This window comes from Lemur catta, chromosome 1, assembly GCF_020740605.2.
Source record: "Lemur catta isolate mLemCat1 chromosome 1, mLemCat1.pri, whole genome shotgun sequence".
NCBI classification, from domain to species: Eukaryota; Metazoa; Chordata; class Mammalia; order Primates; family Lemuridae; genus Lemur; species Lemur catta.
In genome coordinates, this window is record NC_059128.1 from 871,379 (window position 1) to 892,472 (window position 21,094).

Consider the following 21,094-nt stretch of genomic DNA (forward strand, 5'->3'; position numbering starts at 1 on the left):
CCTCCTGCCCTCATCCTCCTCTTCCTCCTCTTCCTGCTCCTCCTCCTCCTGCTCCTCCTCCTCCTGCTCCTCCTCTTCCTCCTCCTCCTCTTCCTCCTCCTCTACCTCTCTAGAACCGTGCAGAGATTTCTGGGCCACCCAGCACAGCTCCTGGACCGCACGTGCTGGCAGCTCACGCTCTGCTGAGCCGTGGCCCTGGCAGTGTCTGGGTCAGTTCCGGCACCCAGGTGGGACAGTGCAGGCCTGGCCCGAGCGCTTAGCTCCTGAGCTCAGCAGTCACGGTCATGACCCCAGGAAGGGCCCTGTTAAGTCTAGAAGACCACCAGGCCCCAGAGAGGAGGCCTGGCCTGTGTGCAGTGGTGGAACAGCCACGTTGCTGCAAGAGTCCGGGTGCTGGGAGCAGAGGCCGGTCAGAGAGAGAGCGCGGGTGTGGCCGGCGCCAGGCAGACGCCAGTGTCCTCTGCTGGCTTTGCTGCTGGGAGGCTCTGCTCCCTGAGGACAGGCTGAGGAGACACCAGTCCATGCACCGGCCCGGGCAGCAGCTGCCCCCCATTCTCATCAGAAGGACCGGCCTCTCCCTCGGGTCCCCGGCAATCCTGCCTCGGGTCAGCCCACCCGAGCCCAGGGCCTCTGCGTTTCTGCACCTGCAGAGCAGGAGCAGATTCAGGCCCAGGCTGAGGGCGCCGTGACCAGCCGTCTGGGCAGGGGCTGCCTGGGATGTGCCACGGCGGGTCCCGGCCCCTGGTCTGAGCCCGAGAGCCACCCTGGAGTGGGGGCAGGGAGCCGCGCTCTTTCTGTCCAGCTCACCTGCTCTGCCCCTGCCGACAGCCCGCGCCCCACTCAGCCTCAGCGTGCGGCCCTGCGCTCTCGCGGGCTGGGAAGGCCCTTCGCTCTGGCCCTGCGCCCGAGTGCCCGGCGACCTGCACCCGCTCTGGGTATGACCCAGCTACCAAGCGGGCCGGGACCACGGGTTGTTCTCTGGGCGTCCCACCTCGAGGTGCTGGGCAGCACACCAGAGCCTGGGCGATGCTGGAAGACAGGCCCGGGGGCCAGAGGCCGGCGGCTCCGGGGGCCCAGGGCAGGCGTGTCGTGGGCAGGGGTCCCAGGCCACATCCACAGGGCTGCTCCTCCGCCCCACGGGCCAGAGGCCTCGTGTTCACACTGTGGGGCTGCGGCTCAGTCAGTGCTGGGCAGCCCTCGCCGGGCCCCTGGGAGGGAGGGGTCTTCCCTGCCGTGGCTTCCGCGCCCCTCTGGCCAGGCCCTGGGTGGCCAGTCTCCCTGCCGTCCCATCTCTGCAGGAAAGCGCTTCCCTGGGCCCCTGGGGGAGGGTGTGGGTCCCATTCCCATGGACGGGCCACGTGGCTGACCCTTCTTGTGCAGCCTGGAGGAGCTGGTGGGCCTGGACCCTCCTCTCCCCGATGCCTGTTCCCAGGGTCTTGCTGTGTGGGGCCACCCGAGAGCTGGCCTGGCCATTGTGGGCTGTCACTCATGGATGGCAGCTCCCAGAATGGGTGGATCACTGCTGGGCCCGGCTCTCAGCCTCTTTTCCTGGGGACCCAGGGGCCCAGGGTGGCTGAGTGAGAGGGGGACCCTCCTCCAGGGCCCCAGCTGGAAGGTTGAGCCCCTGACCACCGTTTAACTCGAGCGAAGCTGGAGGAGCCAGGAGGAGCCTCCAGGGAGCCCAGGGCTGGAGGGCCGTTTCCACCCGGGCCGCCTGGCAGCTCCAGGGCCCTCCCGACACTCCCTCTTCCAGGCCAGCTCGGGCGTCCGGGATCCAGCAGGGATGCCGTGGGCCGGGCCCTGTCCCCGTGGAGTGCACATTGAGTGGCAGGGGCACAATTTGCACCCAGAGGCCCCTGGACAGCCCCATGACAGGTGGCCCAGAGCGAGCGCCAGGCTCCCCTTCACACCTGAAGTGGCCTCTTGGGGCCCCGCAGGCGCCCTCCCCAAGACGCCAGCCTGGACGCTTCCTGCACCACGGCTCTCGGGCCTCGGGGTCTGGGAGACCCTCTGGCCGCTCCTCTCCCCTCCCACCTGGCCCCTGCACCCCGTCCTTGACCCTCGCCTGTCCAGGGGTGCCCGCTCTCCACAGCCCCCCTCCTGGCAGGGCCCCTGCTGAGCTTGACACAGGCCCCGCCCCCAGCACAGGTAGAGCCCCGCACCTGCCTGGGCCTCCCCTCCCCGCCTGGTGCCAGCACCCCAGGCCCAGGGAGGCCATTTTCTCTCTGCTGCTGGCCCAGCTGCCCTGGGCCCTCAGTGCAGGTCAGGTGCCCCCCCAGGAAGCTGAGCACCCCCACCAGGCCGACCCCTCCCTCCCTGCACCTCAGGCTCTGGCAGCCCCTGCTCAGGCCCCAAGCGGGACCCTCTGTGCCCTCACTGCTGGGTCTTCCCCGGGCCCCCCACTCGGTCGGCATGCTCCCCTGCCGTCCCACCTCCCACCACCCCAGGAGCAGAGCAGACGCCCCTGGCCCGAGAATGCAGCCTGTCCCCTTCCCTCGGGAGCCCGTCCCCACGACCGTCCTGCCCACGGCTGCACCTGTTCCCTGCGGGGCCAGGCCCGGACATGCCTGGGAGCCCCGTGGGTCCAGAGTCTCCCCCTTGTCCACCCAGCTGCCCTTGGCCAGGGGCTCGGTGGCGGCTCACACTCTCCTCCCTGCGCGGAGGCAGAGTGGGCGGAGAGAGGGACCGGGGAGCAGCAGCCCCCACGCTGTGGGCGGAGGGCTCGGGCGAGCACCCAGGTCCGGGAGGCCTGAGCCCAGCGGCCCCTGGGACTGGCAGGCGGGGCGCCTGGGCTTCCCACTTTCTCCCCTGGGTACCGGGGGCACCCACACGCGGGGCCTCTGACATAGAAACCCACAGAAGAAAAGGGAACTTCGGGAAGTGACCGCGCCACCAGTTTCAATCCCGTTCTTACTCTGCGGGCGGGGGCGGGGGTGGAGTTCACACCTCTGGGGACCAGAGCTGCCATCTGGGGGGGGGGGGGCCCAGGCAGCAGCCCCCAGAGCACACGTCCAGGAGGACCCACACGGGCCGGGGCCGGAGCAGGAAGGGCTCGGGCGCCCCCAAGACCAGCCCTGACTCCGTGAGTGGGTCGCAGGGAGCAGAGGGGTGGGATCCCGGCCACGGTGGGCACTTCCAGACCCAACCTGACAAACGGGCCACCGGAGGGAGGGGGGACCCGGACAGCAGAGCCGGCACGGGGGAGGGGGGCTGTCCCGCGCCCACGGAGGCTGACTGAGGCCGCAGGGACCGCCGGGCTGGGCCCTGGGGAAGCTGGAAGATAGCTGAGCAGGTGCAGGGCTGCCGGGCTGGGCAGCGGGGCCTGAGCTGAGGAGGCAGCACAGGGGAGGAGGAGGGCAGAACCAGATGACCAAGGAGCCGGCCCGAGTGGGGGCAGAGGCGGTGGTCATGGGGTCCTCAGCTGCAGCCAGGGCCAAAGGCAGCAGGACAGTCCCCAGGCTGAGCAGGCAGCAGCACAGGACAAGGGAGCCGGGCCGGCACCAGCGCTGGGCTCAGAGCCGGCTGACAGGGCTGGGGTGGGCAGGAGAAGGGGGCCCAGGCCTGGGGGCTGTGGGGAGGCTGTGAGGGTCTGACAGCTGTGGGGCAGCTGACCAAGCAGAGCCACATGATTGGAGGAGAAAGAGTCCAGAAGAGGCTTCCAGAGCCGGGCAGTGGAGGAGCGGTAAGGCCCAGGGTCCGGGAGCCCACTGGGGAGGGAACCAGGGCAGGGACAGGGGGCTTTGCTGGGGAGAGCTCTCTGCAGAGAGGGTGGGGCCCTGTGGGTCCAAGTGCAAGCCCAGGAGGACGGGAATGAGGCCAGGAGTGGAGCCCAACCTTGTAGACGGCGCTGGGAAAGGCAGCAGGACTGGGGCCAGTGCTGAAGCTCAGGGGACCAGGGCAGAGCAGCCAGGGGTGAGCAGAGCAGGTGGGAGGCAGGAGGAGCAGGGGACAGCTCCCGGGAGCTCAGGGGACCAGGACAGAGTAGCCAGGGGTGAGCAGAGCAGGTGGGAGGCAGGAGGAGCAGGGGACAGCTCTCGGGAGCTCAGGGGACCAGGGCAGAGCAGCCAGTGCTGAGCAGAGCAGGTGGGAGGCAAGAGGAGCAGGGGACAGCTCCTGGGAGCTCAGGGGACAAGGGCAGAGCAGCCAGGGGTGAGCAGAGCAGGTGGGAGGCAGGAGGAGCAGGGGACAGCTCCCGGAAACTCAGGGGACCAGGACAGAGAAGCTAGGGGTGAGCAGAGGAGGTGGGAGGCAGGAGGAGCAGGGGACAGCTCCCGGGAGCTCAGGGGACCAGGACAGAGCTCCCAGTGCTGAGCAGAGCAGGTGGGAGGCAGGAGGAGCTCCCAGAAGCTCAGGGGACCAGGGCAGAGCAGCCAGGGGTGAGCAGAGCAGGTGGGAGGCAGGAGGAGCTCCCAGAAGCTCAGGGGACCAGGGCAGAGCAGCTAGGGGTGAGCAGAGCAGGTGGGAGGCAGGAGGAGCAGGGGACAGCTCCCGGGAGCTCAGGGGACCAGGACAGAGCTCCCAGTGCTGAGCAGAGCAGGTGGGAGGCAGGAGGAGCAGGGACAGCTCCCAGAAGCTCAGGGGACCAGGACAGAGCAGCCAGGGGTGAGCAGAGCAGGTGGGAGGCAGGAGGAGCATGGGACAGCTCCCGGGAGCTCAGGGGACAAGGGCAGAGCAGCCAGGGGTGAGCAGAGCAGGTGGGAGGCAGGAGGAGCAGGGGACAGCTCCCGGGAGCTTAGGTGACCAGGACAGAGCTCCCAGTGCTGAGCAGAGCAGGTGGGAGCCAGGAGGAGCAGGGACAGCTCCCGGGAGCTCAGGGGACCAGGGCAGAGCAGCCAGTGCTGAGCAGAGCAGGTGAGAGGCAGGAGGAGCAGGGACAGCTCCCGGGAGCTCAGGGGACAAGGGCAGAGCAGCCAGTGCTGAGCAGAGCAGGTGGGAGGCAGGAGGAGCAGGGGACAGCTCTCGGGAGCTCAGGGGACCAGGGCAGAGCATCCAGAGGTGCGCAGAGCAGGTGGGAGGCAGGAGGAGCAGGGGACAGCTCCCGGGAGCTCAGGGGACCAGGGCAGAGCAGGCAGGGGTGAGCAGAGCAGGTGGGAGGCAGGAGGAGCAGGGGACAGCTCCCGGGAGCTCAGGGGACCAGGGCAGAGCACCCAGTGCTGAGTAGAGCAGGTGGGAGGCAGGAGGAGCACGGGACAGCTCCCAGAAGCTCAGGGGACCAGGGCAGAGCAGCTAGGGGTGAGCAGAGCAGGTGGGAGCCAGGAGGAGCATGGGACAGCTCCCGGGAGCTCAGGGGACAAGGGCAGAGCAGCCAGGGGTGAGCAGAGCAGGTGGGAGCCAGGAGGAGCAGGGACAGCTCCCGGGAGCTCAGGGGACCAGAACTGAGCAGCCAGTGCTGAGCAGAGCAGGTGGAAGGCAGGAGGAGCAGGGGACAGCTCCTGGGAGCTCAGGGGACCAGGGCAGAGCAGGCAGGGGTGAGCAGAGCAGGTGGGAGGCAGGAGGAGCAGGGACAGCTCCCGGGAGCTCAGGGGACCAGGGCAGAGCAGCCAGGGGTGAGCAGAGCAGGTGGGAGGCAGGAGGAGCAGGGACAGCTCCCGGGAGCTCAGGGGACAAGGGCAGAGCAGGCAGTGCTGAGCAGAGCAGGTGGGAGGCAGGAGGAGCAGGGGACAGCTCTCGGGAGCTCAGGGGACCAGGGCAGAGCATTCAGAGGTGCGCAGAGCAGGTGGGAGGCAGGAGGAGCAGGGGACAGCTCCCGGGAGCTCAGGGGACCAGGGCAGAGCAGGCAGGGGTGAGCAGAGCAGGTGGGAGGCAGGAGGAGCAGGGGACAGCTCCCGGGAGCTCAGGGGACCAGGGCAGAGCAGCCGCAGGTGAGCAGAGCAGGTGGGAGGCAGGAGGAGCAGGGCACAGCTCCCGGGAGCTCAGGGGACCAGGACAGAGCACCCAGTGCTGAGCAGAGCAGGTGGGAGGCAGGAGGAGCAGGGGACAGCTCCCGGGAGCTCAGGGGACCAGGACAGAGCAGCCAGGGGTGAGCAGAGCAGGTGGGACGCAGGAGGAGCAGGGACAGCTCCCGGGAGCTCAGGGGACCAGGGCAGAGCATCCAGAGTTGCGCAGAGCAGGTGGGAGGCAGGAGGAGCAGGGGACAGCTCCCGGAAGCTCAGGGGACCAGGGCAGAGCTCCCAGTGCTGAGCAGAGCAGGTGGAAGGCAGGAGGAGCAGGGGACAGCTCCCGGGGGCTCAGGGGACCAGGGCAAAGCAGCCAGGGGTGAGCAGAGCAGGTGGGAGGCAGGAGGAGCAGGGGACAGCTCCCGGAAGCTCAGGGGACCAGAACTGAGCAGCCAGTGCTGAGCAGAGCAGGTGGGAGGCAGGAGGAGCAGGGGACAGCTCCCGGGAGCTCAGGGGACCAGGACAGAGCAGCCAGGGGTGAGCAGAGCAGGTGGGAGGCAGGAGGAACAGGGACAGCTCCCGGGAGCTCAGGGGACCAGGGCAGAGCATCCAGAGTTGCGCAGAGCAGGTGGGAGGCAGGAGGAGCAGGGGACAGCTCCCGGGAGCTCAGGGGACCAGGACAGAGCACCCAGTGCTGAGTAGAGCAGGTGGGAGGCAGGAGGAGCAGGGGACAGCTCCCGGGAGCTCAGGGGACCAGGGCAGAGCACCCAGTGCTGAGCAGAGCAGGTGGGAGGCAGGAGGAGCAGGGGACAGCTCCCAGGAGCTCAGGGGACCAGGGCAGAGCAGGCAGGGGTGAGCAGAGCAGGTGGGAGGCAGGAGGAGCAGGGGACAGCTCTCGGGAGCTCAGGGGACCAGGGCAGAGCTCCCAGTGCTGAGCAGAGCAGGTGGGAGGCAGGAGGAGCAGGGACAGCTCCCGGGAGCTCAGGGGACCAGGGCAGAGCAGCCAGGGGTGAGCAGAGCAGGTGGGAGGCAGGAGGAGCAGGGGACAGCTCCCAGGAGCTCAGGGGACCAGGACAGAGCAGGCAGGGGTGAGCAGAGCAGGTGGGAGGCAGGAGGAGCAGGGACAGCTCCCGGGAGCTCAGGGGACCAGGGCAGAGCAGCCAGGGGTGAGCAGAGCAGGTGGGAGCCAGGATGAGCAGGGGACAGCTCCCGGGAGCTCAGGGGACAAGGGCAGAGCAGCCAGGGGTGAGCCGAGCAGGTGGGAGCCAGGAGGAGCAGGGACAGCTCCCGGGAGCTCAGGGGTCCAGGGCAGAGCAGCGGCAGGTGAGCAGAGCAGGTGGGAGGCAGGAGGAGCAGGGGACAGCTCCCGGGAGCTCAGGGGACCAGGACAGAGCAGCCAGGGGTGAGCAGAGCAGGTGGGAGGCAGGAGGAGCAGGGACAGCTCCTGGGAGCTCAGGGGACCAGGGCAGAGCAGCCAGGGGTGAGCAGAGCAGGTGGGAGCCAGGAGGAGCAGGGACAGCTCCCGGGAGCTCAGGGGACCAGGACAGAGCACCCAGTGCTGAGCAGAGCAGGTGGGAGCCAGGAGGAGCAGGAACAGCTCCCGGGAGCTCAGGGGACCAGGGCAGAGCAGGCAGGGGTGAGCAGAGCAGGGGGGAGGCAGGAGGAGCAGGGGACAGCTCCCGGGAGCTCAGTGGACCAGGACAGAGCAGCCAGGGGTGAGCAGAGCAGGTGGGAGGCAAGAGGAGCAGGGGACAGCTCTCGGGAGCTCAGGGGACCAGGGCAGAGCAGGCAGGGGTGAGCAGAGCAGGTGGGAGGCAAGAGGAGCAGGGGACAGCTCTCGGGAGCTCAGGGGACCAGGGCAGAGCAGGCAGGGGTGAGCAGAGCAGGTGGGAGGCAAGAGGAGCAGGGGACAGCTCCCGGGAGCTCAGGGGACTAGGACAGAGCAGCCAGGGGTGAGTAGAGCAGGTGGGAGGCAGGAGGAGCAGGGACAGCTCCCAGGAGCTCAGGAGGCCAGGGTAGAGGGACGGTAAGTTTGTGTCAGCTGCTGCTTATGGACAAGGGGGAGACTGGGGACCCAGGCGGCTCCCAGGTATGTCCGGGCCTGGCCCCGCAGGGAACAGGTGCAGCCGTGGGCAGAACGGTCGTGGGGACAGGCTCCCGAGGGAAGGGGACAGGCTGCATTCTCTGGCCAGGGGTGTCTGCTCTGTTCCTGGGGTGGTGGGAGGTGGGACGGCAGGGGAGCATGCCGACCGAGTGGCGGATCCGGGGAGGACCCAGCAGTGAGGGCACAGAGGGTCCCGCTCGGGGCCTGAGCAGGGGCTGCCAGAGCCTGAGGTGCAGGGAGGGAGGAAACGGCCTGGTGGGGGTGCTCAGCTTCCTGGGGGGGCACCTGACCTGCACGGAGGGCTCAGGGCGGCTGGGCCAGCAGCAGCAGAGAAAAGGGCCTCCCTGGGGCCTGGGGTGCTGGCACCAGGCGGGGAGGGGAGGCCGAGGCAGGTGCGGGGCTCTACCTGTGCCGGGGGCGGGGCCTGTGTCAAGCTCAGCAGGGGCCCCGCCAGGAGGGGGGCTGTGGAGAGCGGGCACCCCTGGACAGGCGGCCGGCAAGGCCAGGCGCGGAGGCCGGAGAGCCGGCAGGGCTGGAGGGTGGTGGGTTGGTCTCGGGTAGCCATGGAGGGTTCGGGGGGGCGGGTGACACTGAGATTCCAGAGCCTGGGAGCCGGGGCCACAGGTATGGGAGGGGAGGGGGGCAGGGGAAGCTTCTCCGGGGGCCGCTCCAGGACAGGAACTTGGGGCCGGGGGGCTGCCGACACAGCCACAGAGCTGACCTCAGAGGGCACTGGGCCTGGAGGGCAGAGGGCAGCCAGGACCAGAGCCCCGGGCCAGGCTGAGGCGACAGGGCAGTGACTGCATCCGGCTTCGGGGAGAACAGGGACCACCGGTCAAACAGGGCCCCTGGGGGAGGCCGGAGCAGGGACAAGGGGCTGGGGGCCCACGGGACCACGCCTGAGGCGGGAGAGCTGGGGAAGGTCCCAGCCCCAGGCTGTGCCGACGCCAAGTGATCCCTGAGCCTGTCCAGCCCCCAAGGCCGCGGCCGAGGCCCTGGGGCGGCAGCTGGTCCTGGAAGCACATGGGGGCTCTTGTGGCCGGGGAGGGCGCTGAGCCTGGTCGCTGGCCCCGCCTGGGAGAGCCGGGCTGGCTCTGTCCAATGCCGCAGTCACAGGGCGCCTCCTCTCTCGCAGCCAAAACCACGGCCCCGTCAGTCTTCCCCCTGGCGCCCGGCAGCAAGACCACGTCTGGCTCCACGGTGGCCCTGGGATGCCTGGTCAAGAGCTACTTCCCCGAGCCTGTGACCGTGACATGGAACTCGGGCTCCCTGACCAGCGGCGTGCACACCTTCCCGTCCATCCTGCAGTCCTCGGGGCTCTACTCCCTCAGCAGCATGGTGACCGTGCCAGCCAGCAGCTGGACCAGCCAGACCTACGTCTGCAACGTAGACCACCCGGCCAGCAGAACCAAGGTGGACAAGACCGTCGGTGAGAGGACGGCGCGAGGCGGAGAGGCCCCAGCCCAGGGCGCGGGAGCCCCCGTGGGAACCCCACTCAGGGAGGGGGTCTTGGGGCAGCTCTAGGGTGGGCACAGGGAGGGGCGCTGGTATCAGGAGGGGCCTGCCCTGGCCTACGCCCAGCCCGAGGGCCAAACCCTCCCTCCATACTGGGACACCTTCTCCCTCCAGGCCCTTGTAACCCCTTCTTGTCTCTCTGCAGGACCCAGCTGCTCACCCCAGGCGCTACCTTGCCCACGTAAGTTGGCCCGGGCCTTGCCCCAGCCCAAGGAGGGGGGACCAGAGCCCAGGAGGAGCCCCCGAGTCCGAGGATGGGCCCCGCCCGGGCGCTGACCCGCCTGCCTCTGTCTCTGCCTCACCAGCTTGTGAAGTCCTGGGGGGACCGTCCGTCTTCATCTTCCCCCCGAAGCCCAAGGACACCCTCATGATCTCGCTGACCCCCACGGTCACGTGCGTGGTGGTGGACGTCAGCCAGGACGACCCCGACGTCCAGTTCACCTGGTACGTGGACAACGTGGAGGTGCGCACCGCCCAGACGAAGCCGCGGGAGCAGCAGCACAACAGCACGTACCGCGTGGTCAGTGTGCTCCCAGTCCTGCACCAGGACTGGCTGAAGGGCAAGGAGTTCAAGTGCAAGGTCAACAACAAAGCCCTCCCAGCCCCGGTCGTGAAAAGCATCTCTAAAGCCAAAGGTGGGCGTGGTGGGCAGGGCGGGCGGGTCTGGCAGGCGGCCCTGGTCCCGCCGACGGAGCCGGCTCGGCCAGCCCTCTGCCGTGGGAGTGACCTCTGCCCTGACCTCTGTCCCCGCAGGGCCGGTCCGTGAGCCGAAGGTGTACATCCTGCCCCCGCCGCGGGAGGAGCTGAGCCAGAACGAGGTCAGCCTGACCTGCCTGATCCGAGGCTTCTACCCCGAGGACATCGTGGTCGAGTGGGAGAGCAACGGGCAGCCGCAGAGCAACTACAAGACCACCCCGGCCGTGCAGGACTCGGACGGCTCCTTCTTCCTCTACAGCAAGCTCACGGTGCCCCGGAGCGCCTGGAACTCGGGCACCAGCTACTCCTGCTCCGTGATGCACGAGGCCCTGCACAACCACTACACCCAGAAGTCCCTCTCGGCGTCTCCGGGTAAATGAGCGCTGTACCCGGCAAGCCCCTCGCCCCCCGGGACCTCAGGGTCCCGCGAGGACGCTTGACACGACCCCCCCCTGTACATACCTCCCGGGCACCCGGCATGGAAATAAAGCACCCAGCTGCCCTGGGACCCTGCGAGACTGTGATGGTTCTTTCCAAGGGTCAGGCCGGGCTCTGAGGCCTGAGCTGTCGTCACTAGGGACAAAGCGGGTCTGCCCAGGCGGCCCAGACGGGGCTCGTCCACGGTGACTTTGGCAGAGGAGGGGGCTCTGCCAGAGGTGGCCCCTCCTCCAGGCCCCTCCAGCCAGCAGCTACTCTGGGCTGGGCAAGGGCAGCCCCTCAGAGCCGCCCGCAGGAGACAAGGGCGCAGTCCCCACCCGGGCAGGCGTCCCTGTCCACGGGGCCTCTTTGTGCTCTGTCCACACAGGAGACACTCGGGGCCTGGAGTGCAGGGTCAGCCCCGCTTTCCCCTCCATCCGCCACAGCACTTGTGGGGACACTGCCCACACCTGGGGACACGCACTCCTGGGCCCCAAAGGGCAGAGGCACGAGGCCCTGTCTGCCCTGGGGGAAGGGCTGTCCTGACACCCACGTGGACATGACCAGACCCATTCAAACAAGCTGAGCATGACCCCACATGGCCACTGCACATGTGCGCACGCACACACGCACACGCACACACACGCCTGGCACACCGGGGCCTCACATGGGGCCACCCACACAGCGCCAGACCAGGCAGGGTGCCCAGCCACACACGCACTCGCGGACACTGGCCCGGCCACACAGCCCCGCAGCGCCCGTGAGCTGCCCAGCAGCCTGTGCCCACGCTGACCGGCTCAGAAACACCCAGCCCCACCACGGCCCCTCCAGGCCCCTGCACGCCCCGGCACACGGGGCACACGCCCGTCACCACCCAGCCCTGGCTCACGCCCCGGGCCACACTTCCTGTCACCAGGGTGGGCTCTGCCAGCCCCCCACCCTCCAGGCCTGGCCACCAGGGAGGGGCCAGGAGCAGCGCTGGCCTCGGGGCCGGGGCCAGGTCACAGTGGGAGGGGACCGCCACAGGCCGGAGGTCTGAGCACACCCGGCCCCAGCTGCAGAGCCGGGCCCCCCGCCCGCGTTGGACTCGCCCCAGAGGCCCGAGCCGGGCGGGCCCCGGCACTGACCCCTCCTTCCCTGTGCAGAGCTGCAGGCAGACGAGAGCTGCTCTGAGGCCCAGGACGGGGAGCTGGACGGGCTCTGGACGACCATCGCCATCTTCATCACCCTCTTCCTGCTCAGCGTGTGCTACAGCGCCACCGTCACCCTCTTCAAGGTGGGCCGCAGCCCGTCCCAGGCTGTCCCCACACTGGCCCCAGACTGTCCCCCTCCTGTCACCCAGGCAGTCCATGAAGTGTCTCCAGACTGTCTGCAGACTGGCCCCAAGCTGTTCCCAGACTGTCACACACTGTCCCCTCACTGTCCCTACACTGTCCTCACATTTTCCCCCGGTTGTCCCCAGACTGTCTCCCTGCTGTGTCCAGACTGCCCACATTGTCCCCACACCATCCCCATGCTATCCCCAGACTGTCCCCACATTGTCCCCAACTGTCCCCTGACTATATCACCAGACTGTCCCCACATTGTCCCCAACTGTCCCCTGACTATATCACCAGGCTGTCCCCATGCTGTGCCCCAACTATCTGCCAACCATCCCCAGGCCATCCCCAGACTGTCCCCACATTGTCCCCAGCTGTCCCCTGACTATCTCTATCACCAGGCTGTCCCCATGCTGTGCCCCAGCTGTCTGCCAACCATCCCCAGGCCATCCCCAGCATGTCCCCAGACTGTCCCCACATTGTCCCCAACTGTCCCCTGACTATCACCAGTCTGTCCCCAGGCTTTCCTCATGCTGTGCCCCAACTGTCTGCCAACCGTCCCCAGGCAGTTGCCAGGCTGACCCCAGTCTGTCCCCACATTGTCCCCTACTGTCCCCTGACTATCTCTGTCACCAGGCTGTCCCCAGGCTGTCCCCATGCTGTGCCCTAACTGTCTGCCAACCGTCCCCAGGCCATTCCCAGGCTTCCCCAGACTGTCTGCATCCCATCCCCAAGCTGTCCCTAGACTGCCCCCACATTGTCCCCAACTGTCCCCTGACTATCTCTGACTGTCCCCCAGGCTGTCCCCATGCTGTGCCCCAACTGTCTGCCAACTGTCCCCAGGCCGTCCCCAGGCTGTCCCCAGACTGTCCCCACATTGTCCCCTACTGTCCCCTGACTATCTCTATCACCAGGCTGTCCCCAGGCTGTGCCCCAACTGTCTGCCAACTGTCCCCAGGCCATCCCCAGGCTGTTCCCAGACTGTCTGCGTCCTGCCCCCATGCTGGCCCCAGGATGTGCCCACTCTGTCCCCTGCTGCCCGTGCCCAGCCCTCCTCTCCCCCTGGCCTGTGTGCAGACTGGGGGGCACAGGGTGGTCTCGGGCCAGGCCCCCCTGGCTCACCCGCGCTGTCACTGCAGGTGAAGTGGATCTTCTCCTCGGTGGTGGACCTGAAGCGGACGATCGCACCCGACTACAGGAACATGATTGGGCAGGGGGCCTAGCACCACCCTCCGTGACCCCGCACGGGAGCCCATGTGCCACGCTCAGCCCGCCCAGGCCGCACCTGCCCTCCGAGCTCACGCCCCGGCCCTGCGGCTCTCTGGCCTCGCAGTCGCCCCAGCCGCTCCCCGCGCCCAGCCCTGCCACCCTGCCCTTCCCCTTGGAGAGCCTTGCAGACGGCAGGTCTGCCCCAGACCTCAGCTGCCTGGACGCATGCACCGCCGCGGGGGGCCGTGTGTCCCCTCGCCAGGGCATCCTTGCCCTCCAGTCAGCCGGGCACGCTCATCCGGCAGGCAGAGGCTGGCACCCGGTGTCCATCTGGGCCAGGACTGGCTTGGTGACAATCCGTCCACACCAGCCTCCCAAGTACAGGGGTTTTCTCAGGTGGTCGAGTGGGAGCATCTTCCACCAAGGCCAGCAAGCCACCAGGCAGTCGTCCCCAGCAGGGAAGTTCCTGGACGTGCAGCTAGCGGTCCCCTGGACGGTCTTCCTCCCGGCCTGCGTCCTGCCAGGCTCCGTCCTGGGCACTTCTGTGAACCTCCGACCTGAGGAATGGGCTTGTTTTCCTTGCAAGCGAAGAACACTTTTCTCAGCCCCTGGGAAGGATCCTCCGGTGTAGCGGGGTCTCCGTGTACCGGCACCGCCTCTCAGCCCCCCTGCCCACCGCACTGGGCTCTCCAAGGTGGGACCGACCCGCGGGCGGATGGCCCCCGTGGCTGTGCTGGGGAGAGAAGGGCCGAGCCCAGGACACTGCCCCCTCCACCCGGGGCCCGGCTCCACTCCAAGGAGACCGTGCGGAGAAGGGCCTGGGCCGTGGCCGCTGCAGAGCCCCGCAGAGCAAGGGCAGGACGGTGACCAGGCCCTGGCGGGCAGTCTCGGCCCCAGCAGGCCCCACCGCCAGAGGAGGCCGACAGCACCGAGGGAGAGCGGTGGAGGGACGCCGGGAGACAGCCGTGGGCACCGCCAGGCTACACCCCGGAGGCCGGCGTCCAGCCCGAGGACCCAGAGACAACAGGAGGAGGAGAGACCCGAGGCCGCCGCGCGCTGCCGCTGCTCCCGGCACGTCTCTGGGCAAACGCCAGGCGGGTCGCGAGGCCGGGAGAGACTGGCGCCCACCACCGCCTGCCGTGGCCACCGGGAATCACTCAAGGAAACGCCACAGTTGCAGCTTCTGTAGCTTTTCTTCTTGTCGACTTTCTGGAGGGCACTCACTGCCCTTGATGTTTCTCTGTTTGACAATAAAACATCTTTCAACACTCCTGTGCCTGGGGACAGCCTTCCTGTGTCCACACCCACCGTGGCCTGCCCGGGGAAGTGCCCCAGGGGTCCCCACAGCCTGGCTCTAAGCCTTCCGCACCCACCCCCCACGCCCGGCGACTGCCCGGCCCCTCCCTGGCCAACCGTCACTACGTGGGCATCAGGGCTCCCGCTTGCCTTCAGGGACACTCTTCCTAACCCGAGCCAGACGTGGCCCTGTCACTGCACTGGGCATCACAGGGCCCAGGGCTGGGAGGAGCTCCCAGACCATTGGGCCGCGGTGAGAAGGGTGCCGGGTCTGTGTGTGTCAGCTCAGGCAGTGGACGCGACCTCCCAGTCCTAGAGGCTGGGGGCCCAGGCCACGCGTCCCAGGGCCGGTCCTGCTGAGGCCTCTCTCCTGGGCTAGCAGACAGGGCCTCCTCCCGGTGTTCTCCTCCCTGCGTCCTCCCTCTGCGCGTCCTGACCTCCTCTTCCCACGAGGACCCCAGTCCCGTCAGAGCAGGGTGCACCCTAGTGACCTCGTGCTGGCTCATTACCTCTGTGAGGGCCCCGTCTCCAAACACAGGCACCTCCTGCAGAACCGGGGTCGGGGCAGCAGCATGGGAAGCTGGACAGCCACAACAGACCTTGAAAGCGTCCACACTCTGGCTCCCCAAAACTCACATCCTTGTCACATGCACAACGATCCTCCCATCCCAGTATCCCCAGAGCCTCACCCCGTCCCAGCATCAACGCTGAAGCCCAAAACCTCATCGAAACATCAGCTGCCTCAGTATGGGTGAGGCCTGGTGCACGATTCATCCCGGGATAAGATTCAGCCCATAACAGGCGTGCGGGGTTCCGGGAAGCAGGAGCAGAGGTGGAGCGAGGTGTTTCCAAGGGCAAACACGGCCAGACACTAATGTCGCAAGGACAGATTTGAGCAGCCAGGGAGAGTCCGGCACGGCCTGAGCTCACCTGCCCTCTGTGCAGAGCTCCCAGGCTCTCAGGAGACGGAGGCAGAGGAGGGTGCGGGCGCGGCGGGGTCAGGGAGCGGAGCAGACACCCCGGGCTGGCCCGGTCCGTGCGAGGGGCCGCTGCGTCTGGGTTCTGCCCTCCCCGAGCCTGGACACCCAGGCGCCCCGTCCTTCCCGACGGGGACATCTGACGGGAACAGCCCTCAGGTCCTGGGAGAGACACTCCTGGCTGCAGGACACACAGACATCGTGAGGGGACAGAGGCAGGACCCAGCGAGGTGGGCCCTTTGAGCAAAAGCCCTAGGAAAGGAGGTGCGTGGCTGGAGCTCGGTCGAGGAGGGGCTCGTGGTCAGCATGGCGGTGGCGGCTGGCGGGAGCCCGGCTGGGAAACGTCGCCGGAGTTTCCTGTGAACAGAGAGAGACCATTTCACACAGGACGGGGAGTGGCCAGACTTGTTCCAGAGGCATCCCTGTGGTGGGCCAGCTCCGGACATGGACCCCCGCCCAGCCGCGCCACGGAAGGGCTGTGCATGTGGCTCGTGCCAACGCCCACTGGCCGGTGAGCCCAGGGAACCCGGGTCTCCAGCTCCTCAGCACACGCTGCCGCAGTGCGGCCAGGGCAGGGAAGGGGACTGGGGTGCAGGGCAGGCAGCTGGCATGTCACCAGCCAGCCCATCCCAGCCCCAAGCATGGGGTCCCAGTCACCACTGGGCCCTGCACACACCTGCAGACAAAGTCCCGGCCAGAATGTGGCCTAACAAACCCAGACCCCAAGCAGAGCGAGATGGGTGCCAGAGAGCTCTCCGTCCCGAGGACAGTCCAGCCCGCGGGGACCCTGCCTCGCCCTCCCGGGTAAGCAGGTTTCCACCCCCCACATCCAAGGGGCCCTCGGGGCCTCTGGGGCTCTGGTGGGGCGGGCACTGGTCCACTGTCCCGAGGGTGGATGGCCCTGCCAGGCTGAGGAAAGGAAGCCCAGGGCAGCGCTGGTGACGCGGTGTGATGTCCATGCCAGGTCGTGCCCCGGACTGAGAAGGCTGAGCTGGGAAGGAGCAGAAGCTTCCTGCAGCCCCTACCCCGGCCAGCACCTGGCCAGGCACCCTGGGGAAACTGGGTCCTTCCCCAAGGGGCCCAGGCCCCGCCGCTGCCCCCCTATCCCTTCCACTGGCCAGGGCCCCCCAGGAGCACCAGCCCGGGCCCTGAGCCCCTCCTGTGACTCTGCAATGAGGCTGCATCGTGGGCAGCCCCAGGCACTCCCCAGCAGTCCATGGTGTGACATGGTATGACATGGTGTGACATGGTATAATGTGGTGTGACATCCATGATGTGATGTGGTGTGACATGGTGTGACATGGTGTGATGTGGTGTGACATCCATGATGTGATGTGGTGTGACATGGTGTGATGTGGTGTGAAGTAGCATGACATGGTGTAACATGGTATAATGTGGTGTGACATCCATGATGTGATGTGGTGTGACGTGGTGTGACATGGTGTGATGTGGTGTGAAGCAGCATGACATGGTGTGACGTGGTATAATGTAGTGTGACATCCATGATGTGGTGTGAAGTGGCATGACATGGTGTCACGTGGTATAATGTGGTGTGACATCCATGATGTGATGTGGTGTGACATGGTGTGATGTGGTGTGATGTGGTGTGGTGTGAAGTGGCATGACATGGCGTGACATGGTATAATGTGGTGTGACATCCATGATGTGGTGTGAAGTGGCATGACATGGTGTCACGTGGTATAATGTGGTGTGACATCCATGATGTGATATGGTGTGACATGGTGTGATGTGGTGTGATGTGGTGTGGTGTGATGTGGTGTGAAGTGGCATGACATGGTGTGACATGGTATAATGTGGTGTGACATCCATGATGTGATATGCTGTGACATGGTGTGAAGTGGCATGATGTGGTGTGATGTGGTGTGACATCTGTGGTGTGACATTTGTGGTTGGCCCAGGATGCAGAATGGCGACTGCGGCCAGGGGAAGGCAGTGAATGGATCCACTTGGGCGCGTTGACCTGGAGAAATGGTGGTCGGCAAGTCCACGAAGGCCAGCCTGGCAGGTACACCCACCCTCACCTGGCCCAGGTGGGCTCGCAGGGCAGCGAGCAGGACTCTGGTTAGCCTGGAGGAAGGACCTGCCACCATGTGGTCTTCTGAGGACACACAAGACTGAGGCTGTGACCTCAGCCTCCACCCAGCAGCTACTGTGCCCTCAGCAGCTCAGGGTGGGGGTGAAAGGAGGGGACCTGGGCCCCCAGGCACAGTCACACCAAGTCCTGCCCCATCTGACCCCTGGCCCCAGGCACACCGTTTAGAGAGATTTACAGAGAGAGAAGGAGTGACGTTTCTCTGTGGAAGCAGCTCACGCGACTGGCGGGAATGAGCCGCCGGGGTCTGACATCCGCAGGGGAGGCCGCAGGCGTGAAATTCAGGCAGGAGCTGATGCTACTGTCTTTTTTTTTTTTTTTTTTTTTTTTGGTGCAGAGAGTAGTATTTTTTTTTATTTCAGCATATTATGGGGGTACAAAACTTAGGTCACGTACAGTCTTGATGAAAAATCCTTCTTCCCTGAGAGAGCTTGGATGTTGCTCCCAAGGCCTCCGGCTGAGGGGACGAGGTGACCCCGGCTGCTGCTGACCCCTCTGCTCCAGTCAGCTCATAGTGGGTGTCAGCCCCACCTGCAGGGGACCTTCGTGGCCACACCTGGGGTCCTGTCTGATTGATCACCGGGCACCAGCGCGGGCCTGAGCACAGGCAGGTGGACCAGCATGGGGACATCCTCCAGCTTGTCACTCACAACACCCTGAGAGGCCGGGGCCGCCGACACAGCCTCACGGCGGTAGGAATCAGCCCTCGGGGAGCTGCAGCCCGGCTCTCGGGGACAGTGTTGGGCTTGCGCCGTGTCTCTGACCAAGAAACTCACGTTCCTTCCACCGCACACGGCCACGTGGGGAGTCCAGAACATCGTCCTCATCTGATTCTCGCCTGCAGGGACAGCGCCTCAACCCAGCCACCCATATGCCAGGCCCTGAGGAGGCCCCTCGAGCCTAGAGATGTTTGGACAGGACAGAGGCCCCGGAAGCTCTGTGAAAATGCCACCGTTTATCTATTCAGCACGTGGTTACCAGATGCCAACCCAGGGCAGGTGCCGCCAGGCGCACAGCACCCCACGGGGACCCACGCGGAGTGCGGCCAGGGGGGCGCTGCCGGGGGCGCCCTGAACTGTGCCGTGGGGCAGACCTGCTCCTCGGCTCCTGGGCCCCTGCCCTCCTGGCCACCGAGGACCAGGCTTCCTGGACACCAAGTCCGGGCCCTGAGCAGGGACAGCTGCAACCTGTTCACAGGATTGTTTCCAAGACACGGTGTCATCATGGCTCTCACATGGACATATAACGAACACAGGCCACAGGTTTCCTTTGTTTTTCTCACCAGTTAAGGTGCACAACTAGTTCAAAGTGGAATGCAAAGCGCTGCACTTATATGGCTGAATCAGGAAGGCCAAAAAGAGTTTATAAATAGATGAAAACCTGGCTTTTTCCCCTGGGAGGCAGAGAGGAATCAGTTGTCCTTCCAAAGAAGACAGTAAGGTTTGCTACCAATCTGGAGGCGGTTGGCACTGCTATCCCTCTTCTACAATTTACAGAGCTGTGAAATAGCCCAAAGACACCGACAGGCCTGGAGGTGTGGAGATGGGAGGGGCAGCCCAGAGCGTGTGCACGACAACGCCTGGCTTCCCAGCGAAGACCCCAGCAACCTTTTGGTCCATTTCAGCCTTTCAGGGTTTCCCACAGACGTGGGTAACCTGCCCAGAATATACAGAGAACTGTAAATCAATTAGGAAAATCAAATAATTCAACAGAGAAACAGGCACGAGAACTGAGCAGATGTCTTACAAAACACACGTCCAGTAGCCACTAAACACGGGGAAGCTGCAGCCACCCTCGCCAGCGGGGAGCTGAAAGGGAAAACCGAGGAGAGAAAGTAGTCCTGCCTCCAGCCGTGGGGGGCGGCTCGCATCAGACTAACTCTCCGGCAGACGGCAATTATAAACTCTGGAAAACACAGTCTAAAAATCAATGATTTGAAGGCGCTGGAACATGGCCAAAACCAGGCAGACACTAGGGAAGGTTCTTTCTCGGAATATTTATCTGAAGGCACCCCCAGTGCTGCAGCAGGTGCAACTGGAGCTGAGCAGGAACGGCAGCCTCCCTGCTGAGGACAGAGAGTCGAGGCAGCAATTTTGTGTCCCCCAAAAGTGGTGTGGGAAGCCCCAACCCCCAGTGGCTGTATCTGGAGGAAGTAACGAAGGTCAAATGAGGTGTAAGGGTGGGGCCCCGATCTGCCGGGATTGGTGCCCTTAGAAGAACAGACTCGGGCGAGCCGTCCTCTATCTGCACGTGGGGCACAGTGACAGTGCGGCCCCCCAGACCCCAACCTCAGCGTCCAGCCTCCAGAGCCGTGAGAAAACCAACTCCTGCCGTCTGAGCTGCCTGGTCCATGGCGTTTCGTCATGGCAGCAGTGGGGTCCCCAGCTCCCCGCATCTGTGTCCTGACTGAAGATCACGGCGTGCCTTGGCCGCTCTGGGACCCCCAGCAGGCTGGGACCCACACTGGGGCCTTGGCCATTCCCAGGCACTCGTAAAGGTATCGAGCTTCTTGCCCAAAACCCTGAAAGAAAGTGGCCCCCGCCCTGAGCCAATCCCGCAAACCCACGTAAAGTCCGTACGCTCACCCCCCCACCAGGAACGCAGCGGGGAGCAGCCCTTCCTCCCGCTGTCTCCGGAGAACGCGCAGCCTCTGCGAGTGAGGTCCCCATGAACGCTCCGCTCCGGATGGTCACCTTGGCGTCAGGGCAGAGGGTCCCCCTGGGCCCCCAGAGGGAGCATGGCCCTGCCAGCAGCTCCGTCCCGGACCTGCGGCCTCCAGAACTGGAGGGGATGAACTTCTGTTGCTTTGAGCCAGCCGGTCTGGGGACCTCTGTCACAGCAGCCCCAAGACACTAATGGAGCCGCTCATAGGGCTCTTCGTCCCCAGAGGTTCAGGCCGGGGCAGGGGACTGATGATCGTGACCTTGTGGGATCGACAAGAAACGTGAGCGGCAGCAGATAGCCAAGTCTAACCCCAACAAGAAAGGGGCATCTGGAAATTACTGCCTCGCAAATTTCCAAGAAATTGCCAAGAAAACCTTTAGAAAACACGGTCAGAGCAAAGACAGAGACACCCAACTGGCTCCTGAGTTTCCGGAGAGGTCCTGGGGCTGGCTAGGCACGGCGCACGCGGGCTGGACCCACCAGACGCCGAGCGGCTCCCTGCAGAGCGGCCCGTGGCAGCCGCGAGCCTGGCGGGCGGAGAGGCGTGGTGGGAGGGGGCCACGGCGGGCCAGGCCAGCCCTGGGAAAGGGAAGATGCCCAGAGAAGGCTTTGCACTGGGGGCCACAGCCAAGGACACCAAGGGGTCAGCCGGTCCCGGGGAACCCCGGACCTCCACCCTGCCACGCTGAGAGACTCCCGACCACCCGCAGACGGCTGTGGGCCCCGGCCCCGGCTGGGTCTGGGGGTCTGAGGCCCAGCTGCTGCCGCGACAGCCCTATCCTGCTGCCGACCGGAGGGTCTAAGTGGCACCTGCGGCCGGGCCTCCCTGGGAGCAGAGGCTGAGCCCTGGCGCGGGGCCTAGGAGGGGCGTCCTGCCTTCGGTTTTTCTATCTGAATCTCGACACGGT

General features: G+C 66.1%; 2 gene segments (V, D, J or C); both read left to right on the plus strand.

The window, feature by feature from the left end:
- Positions 1-10,707, plus strand: part of LOC123621654 — a 39,331-nt gene extending 28,624 nt beyond the window's left edge. The window contains 4 exon segments of the C gene segment in view: positions 9,116-9,409; positions 9,641-9,676; positions 9,801-10,130; positions 10,249-10,707. Of these exon segments, the coding sequence occupies positions 9,116-9,409; positions 9,641-9,676; positions 9,801-10,130; positions 10,249-10,571 (983 nt within the window).
- LOC123621545 overlaps positions 1-21,094 on the plus strand; it is a 70,503-nt gene that overhangs the window by 28,973 nt on the left and 20,436 nt on the right.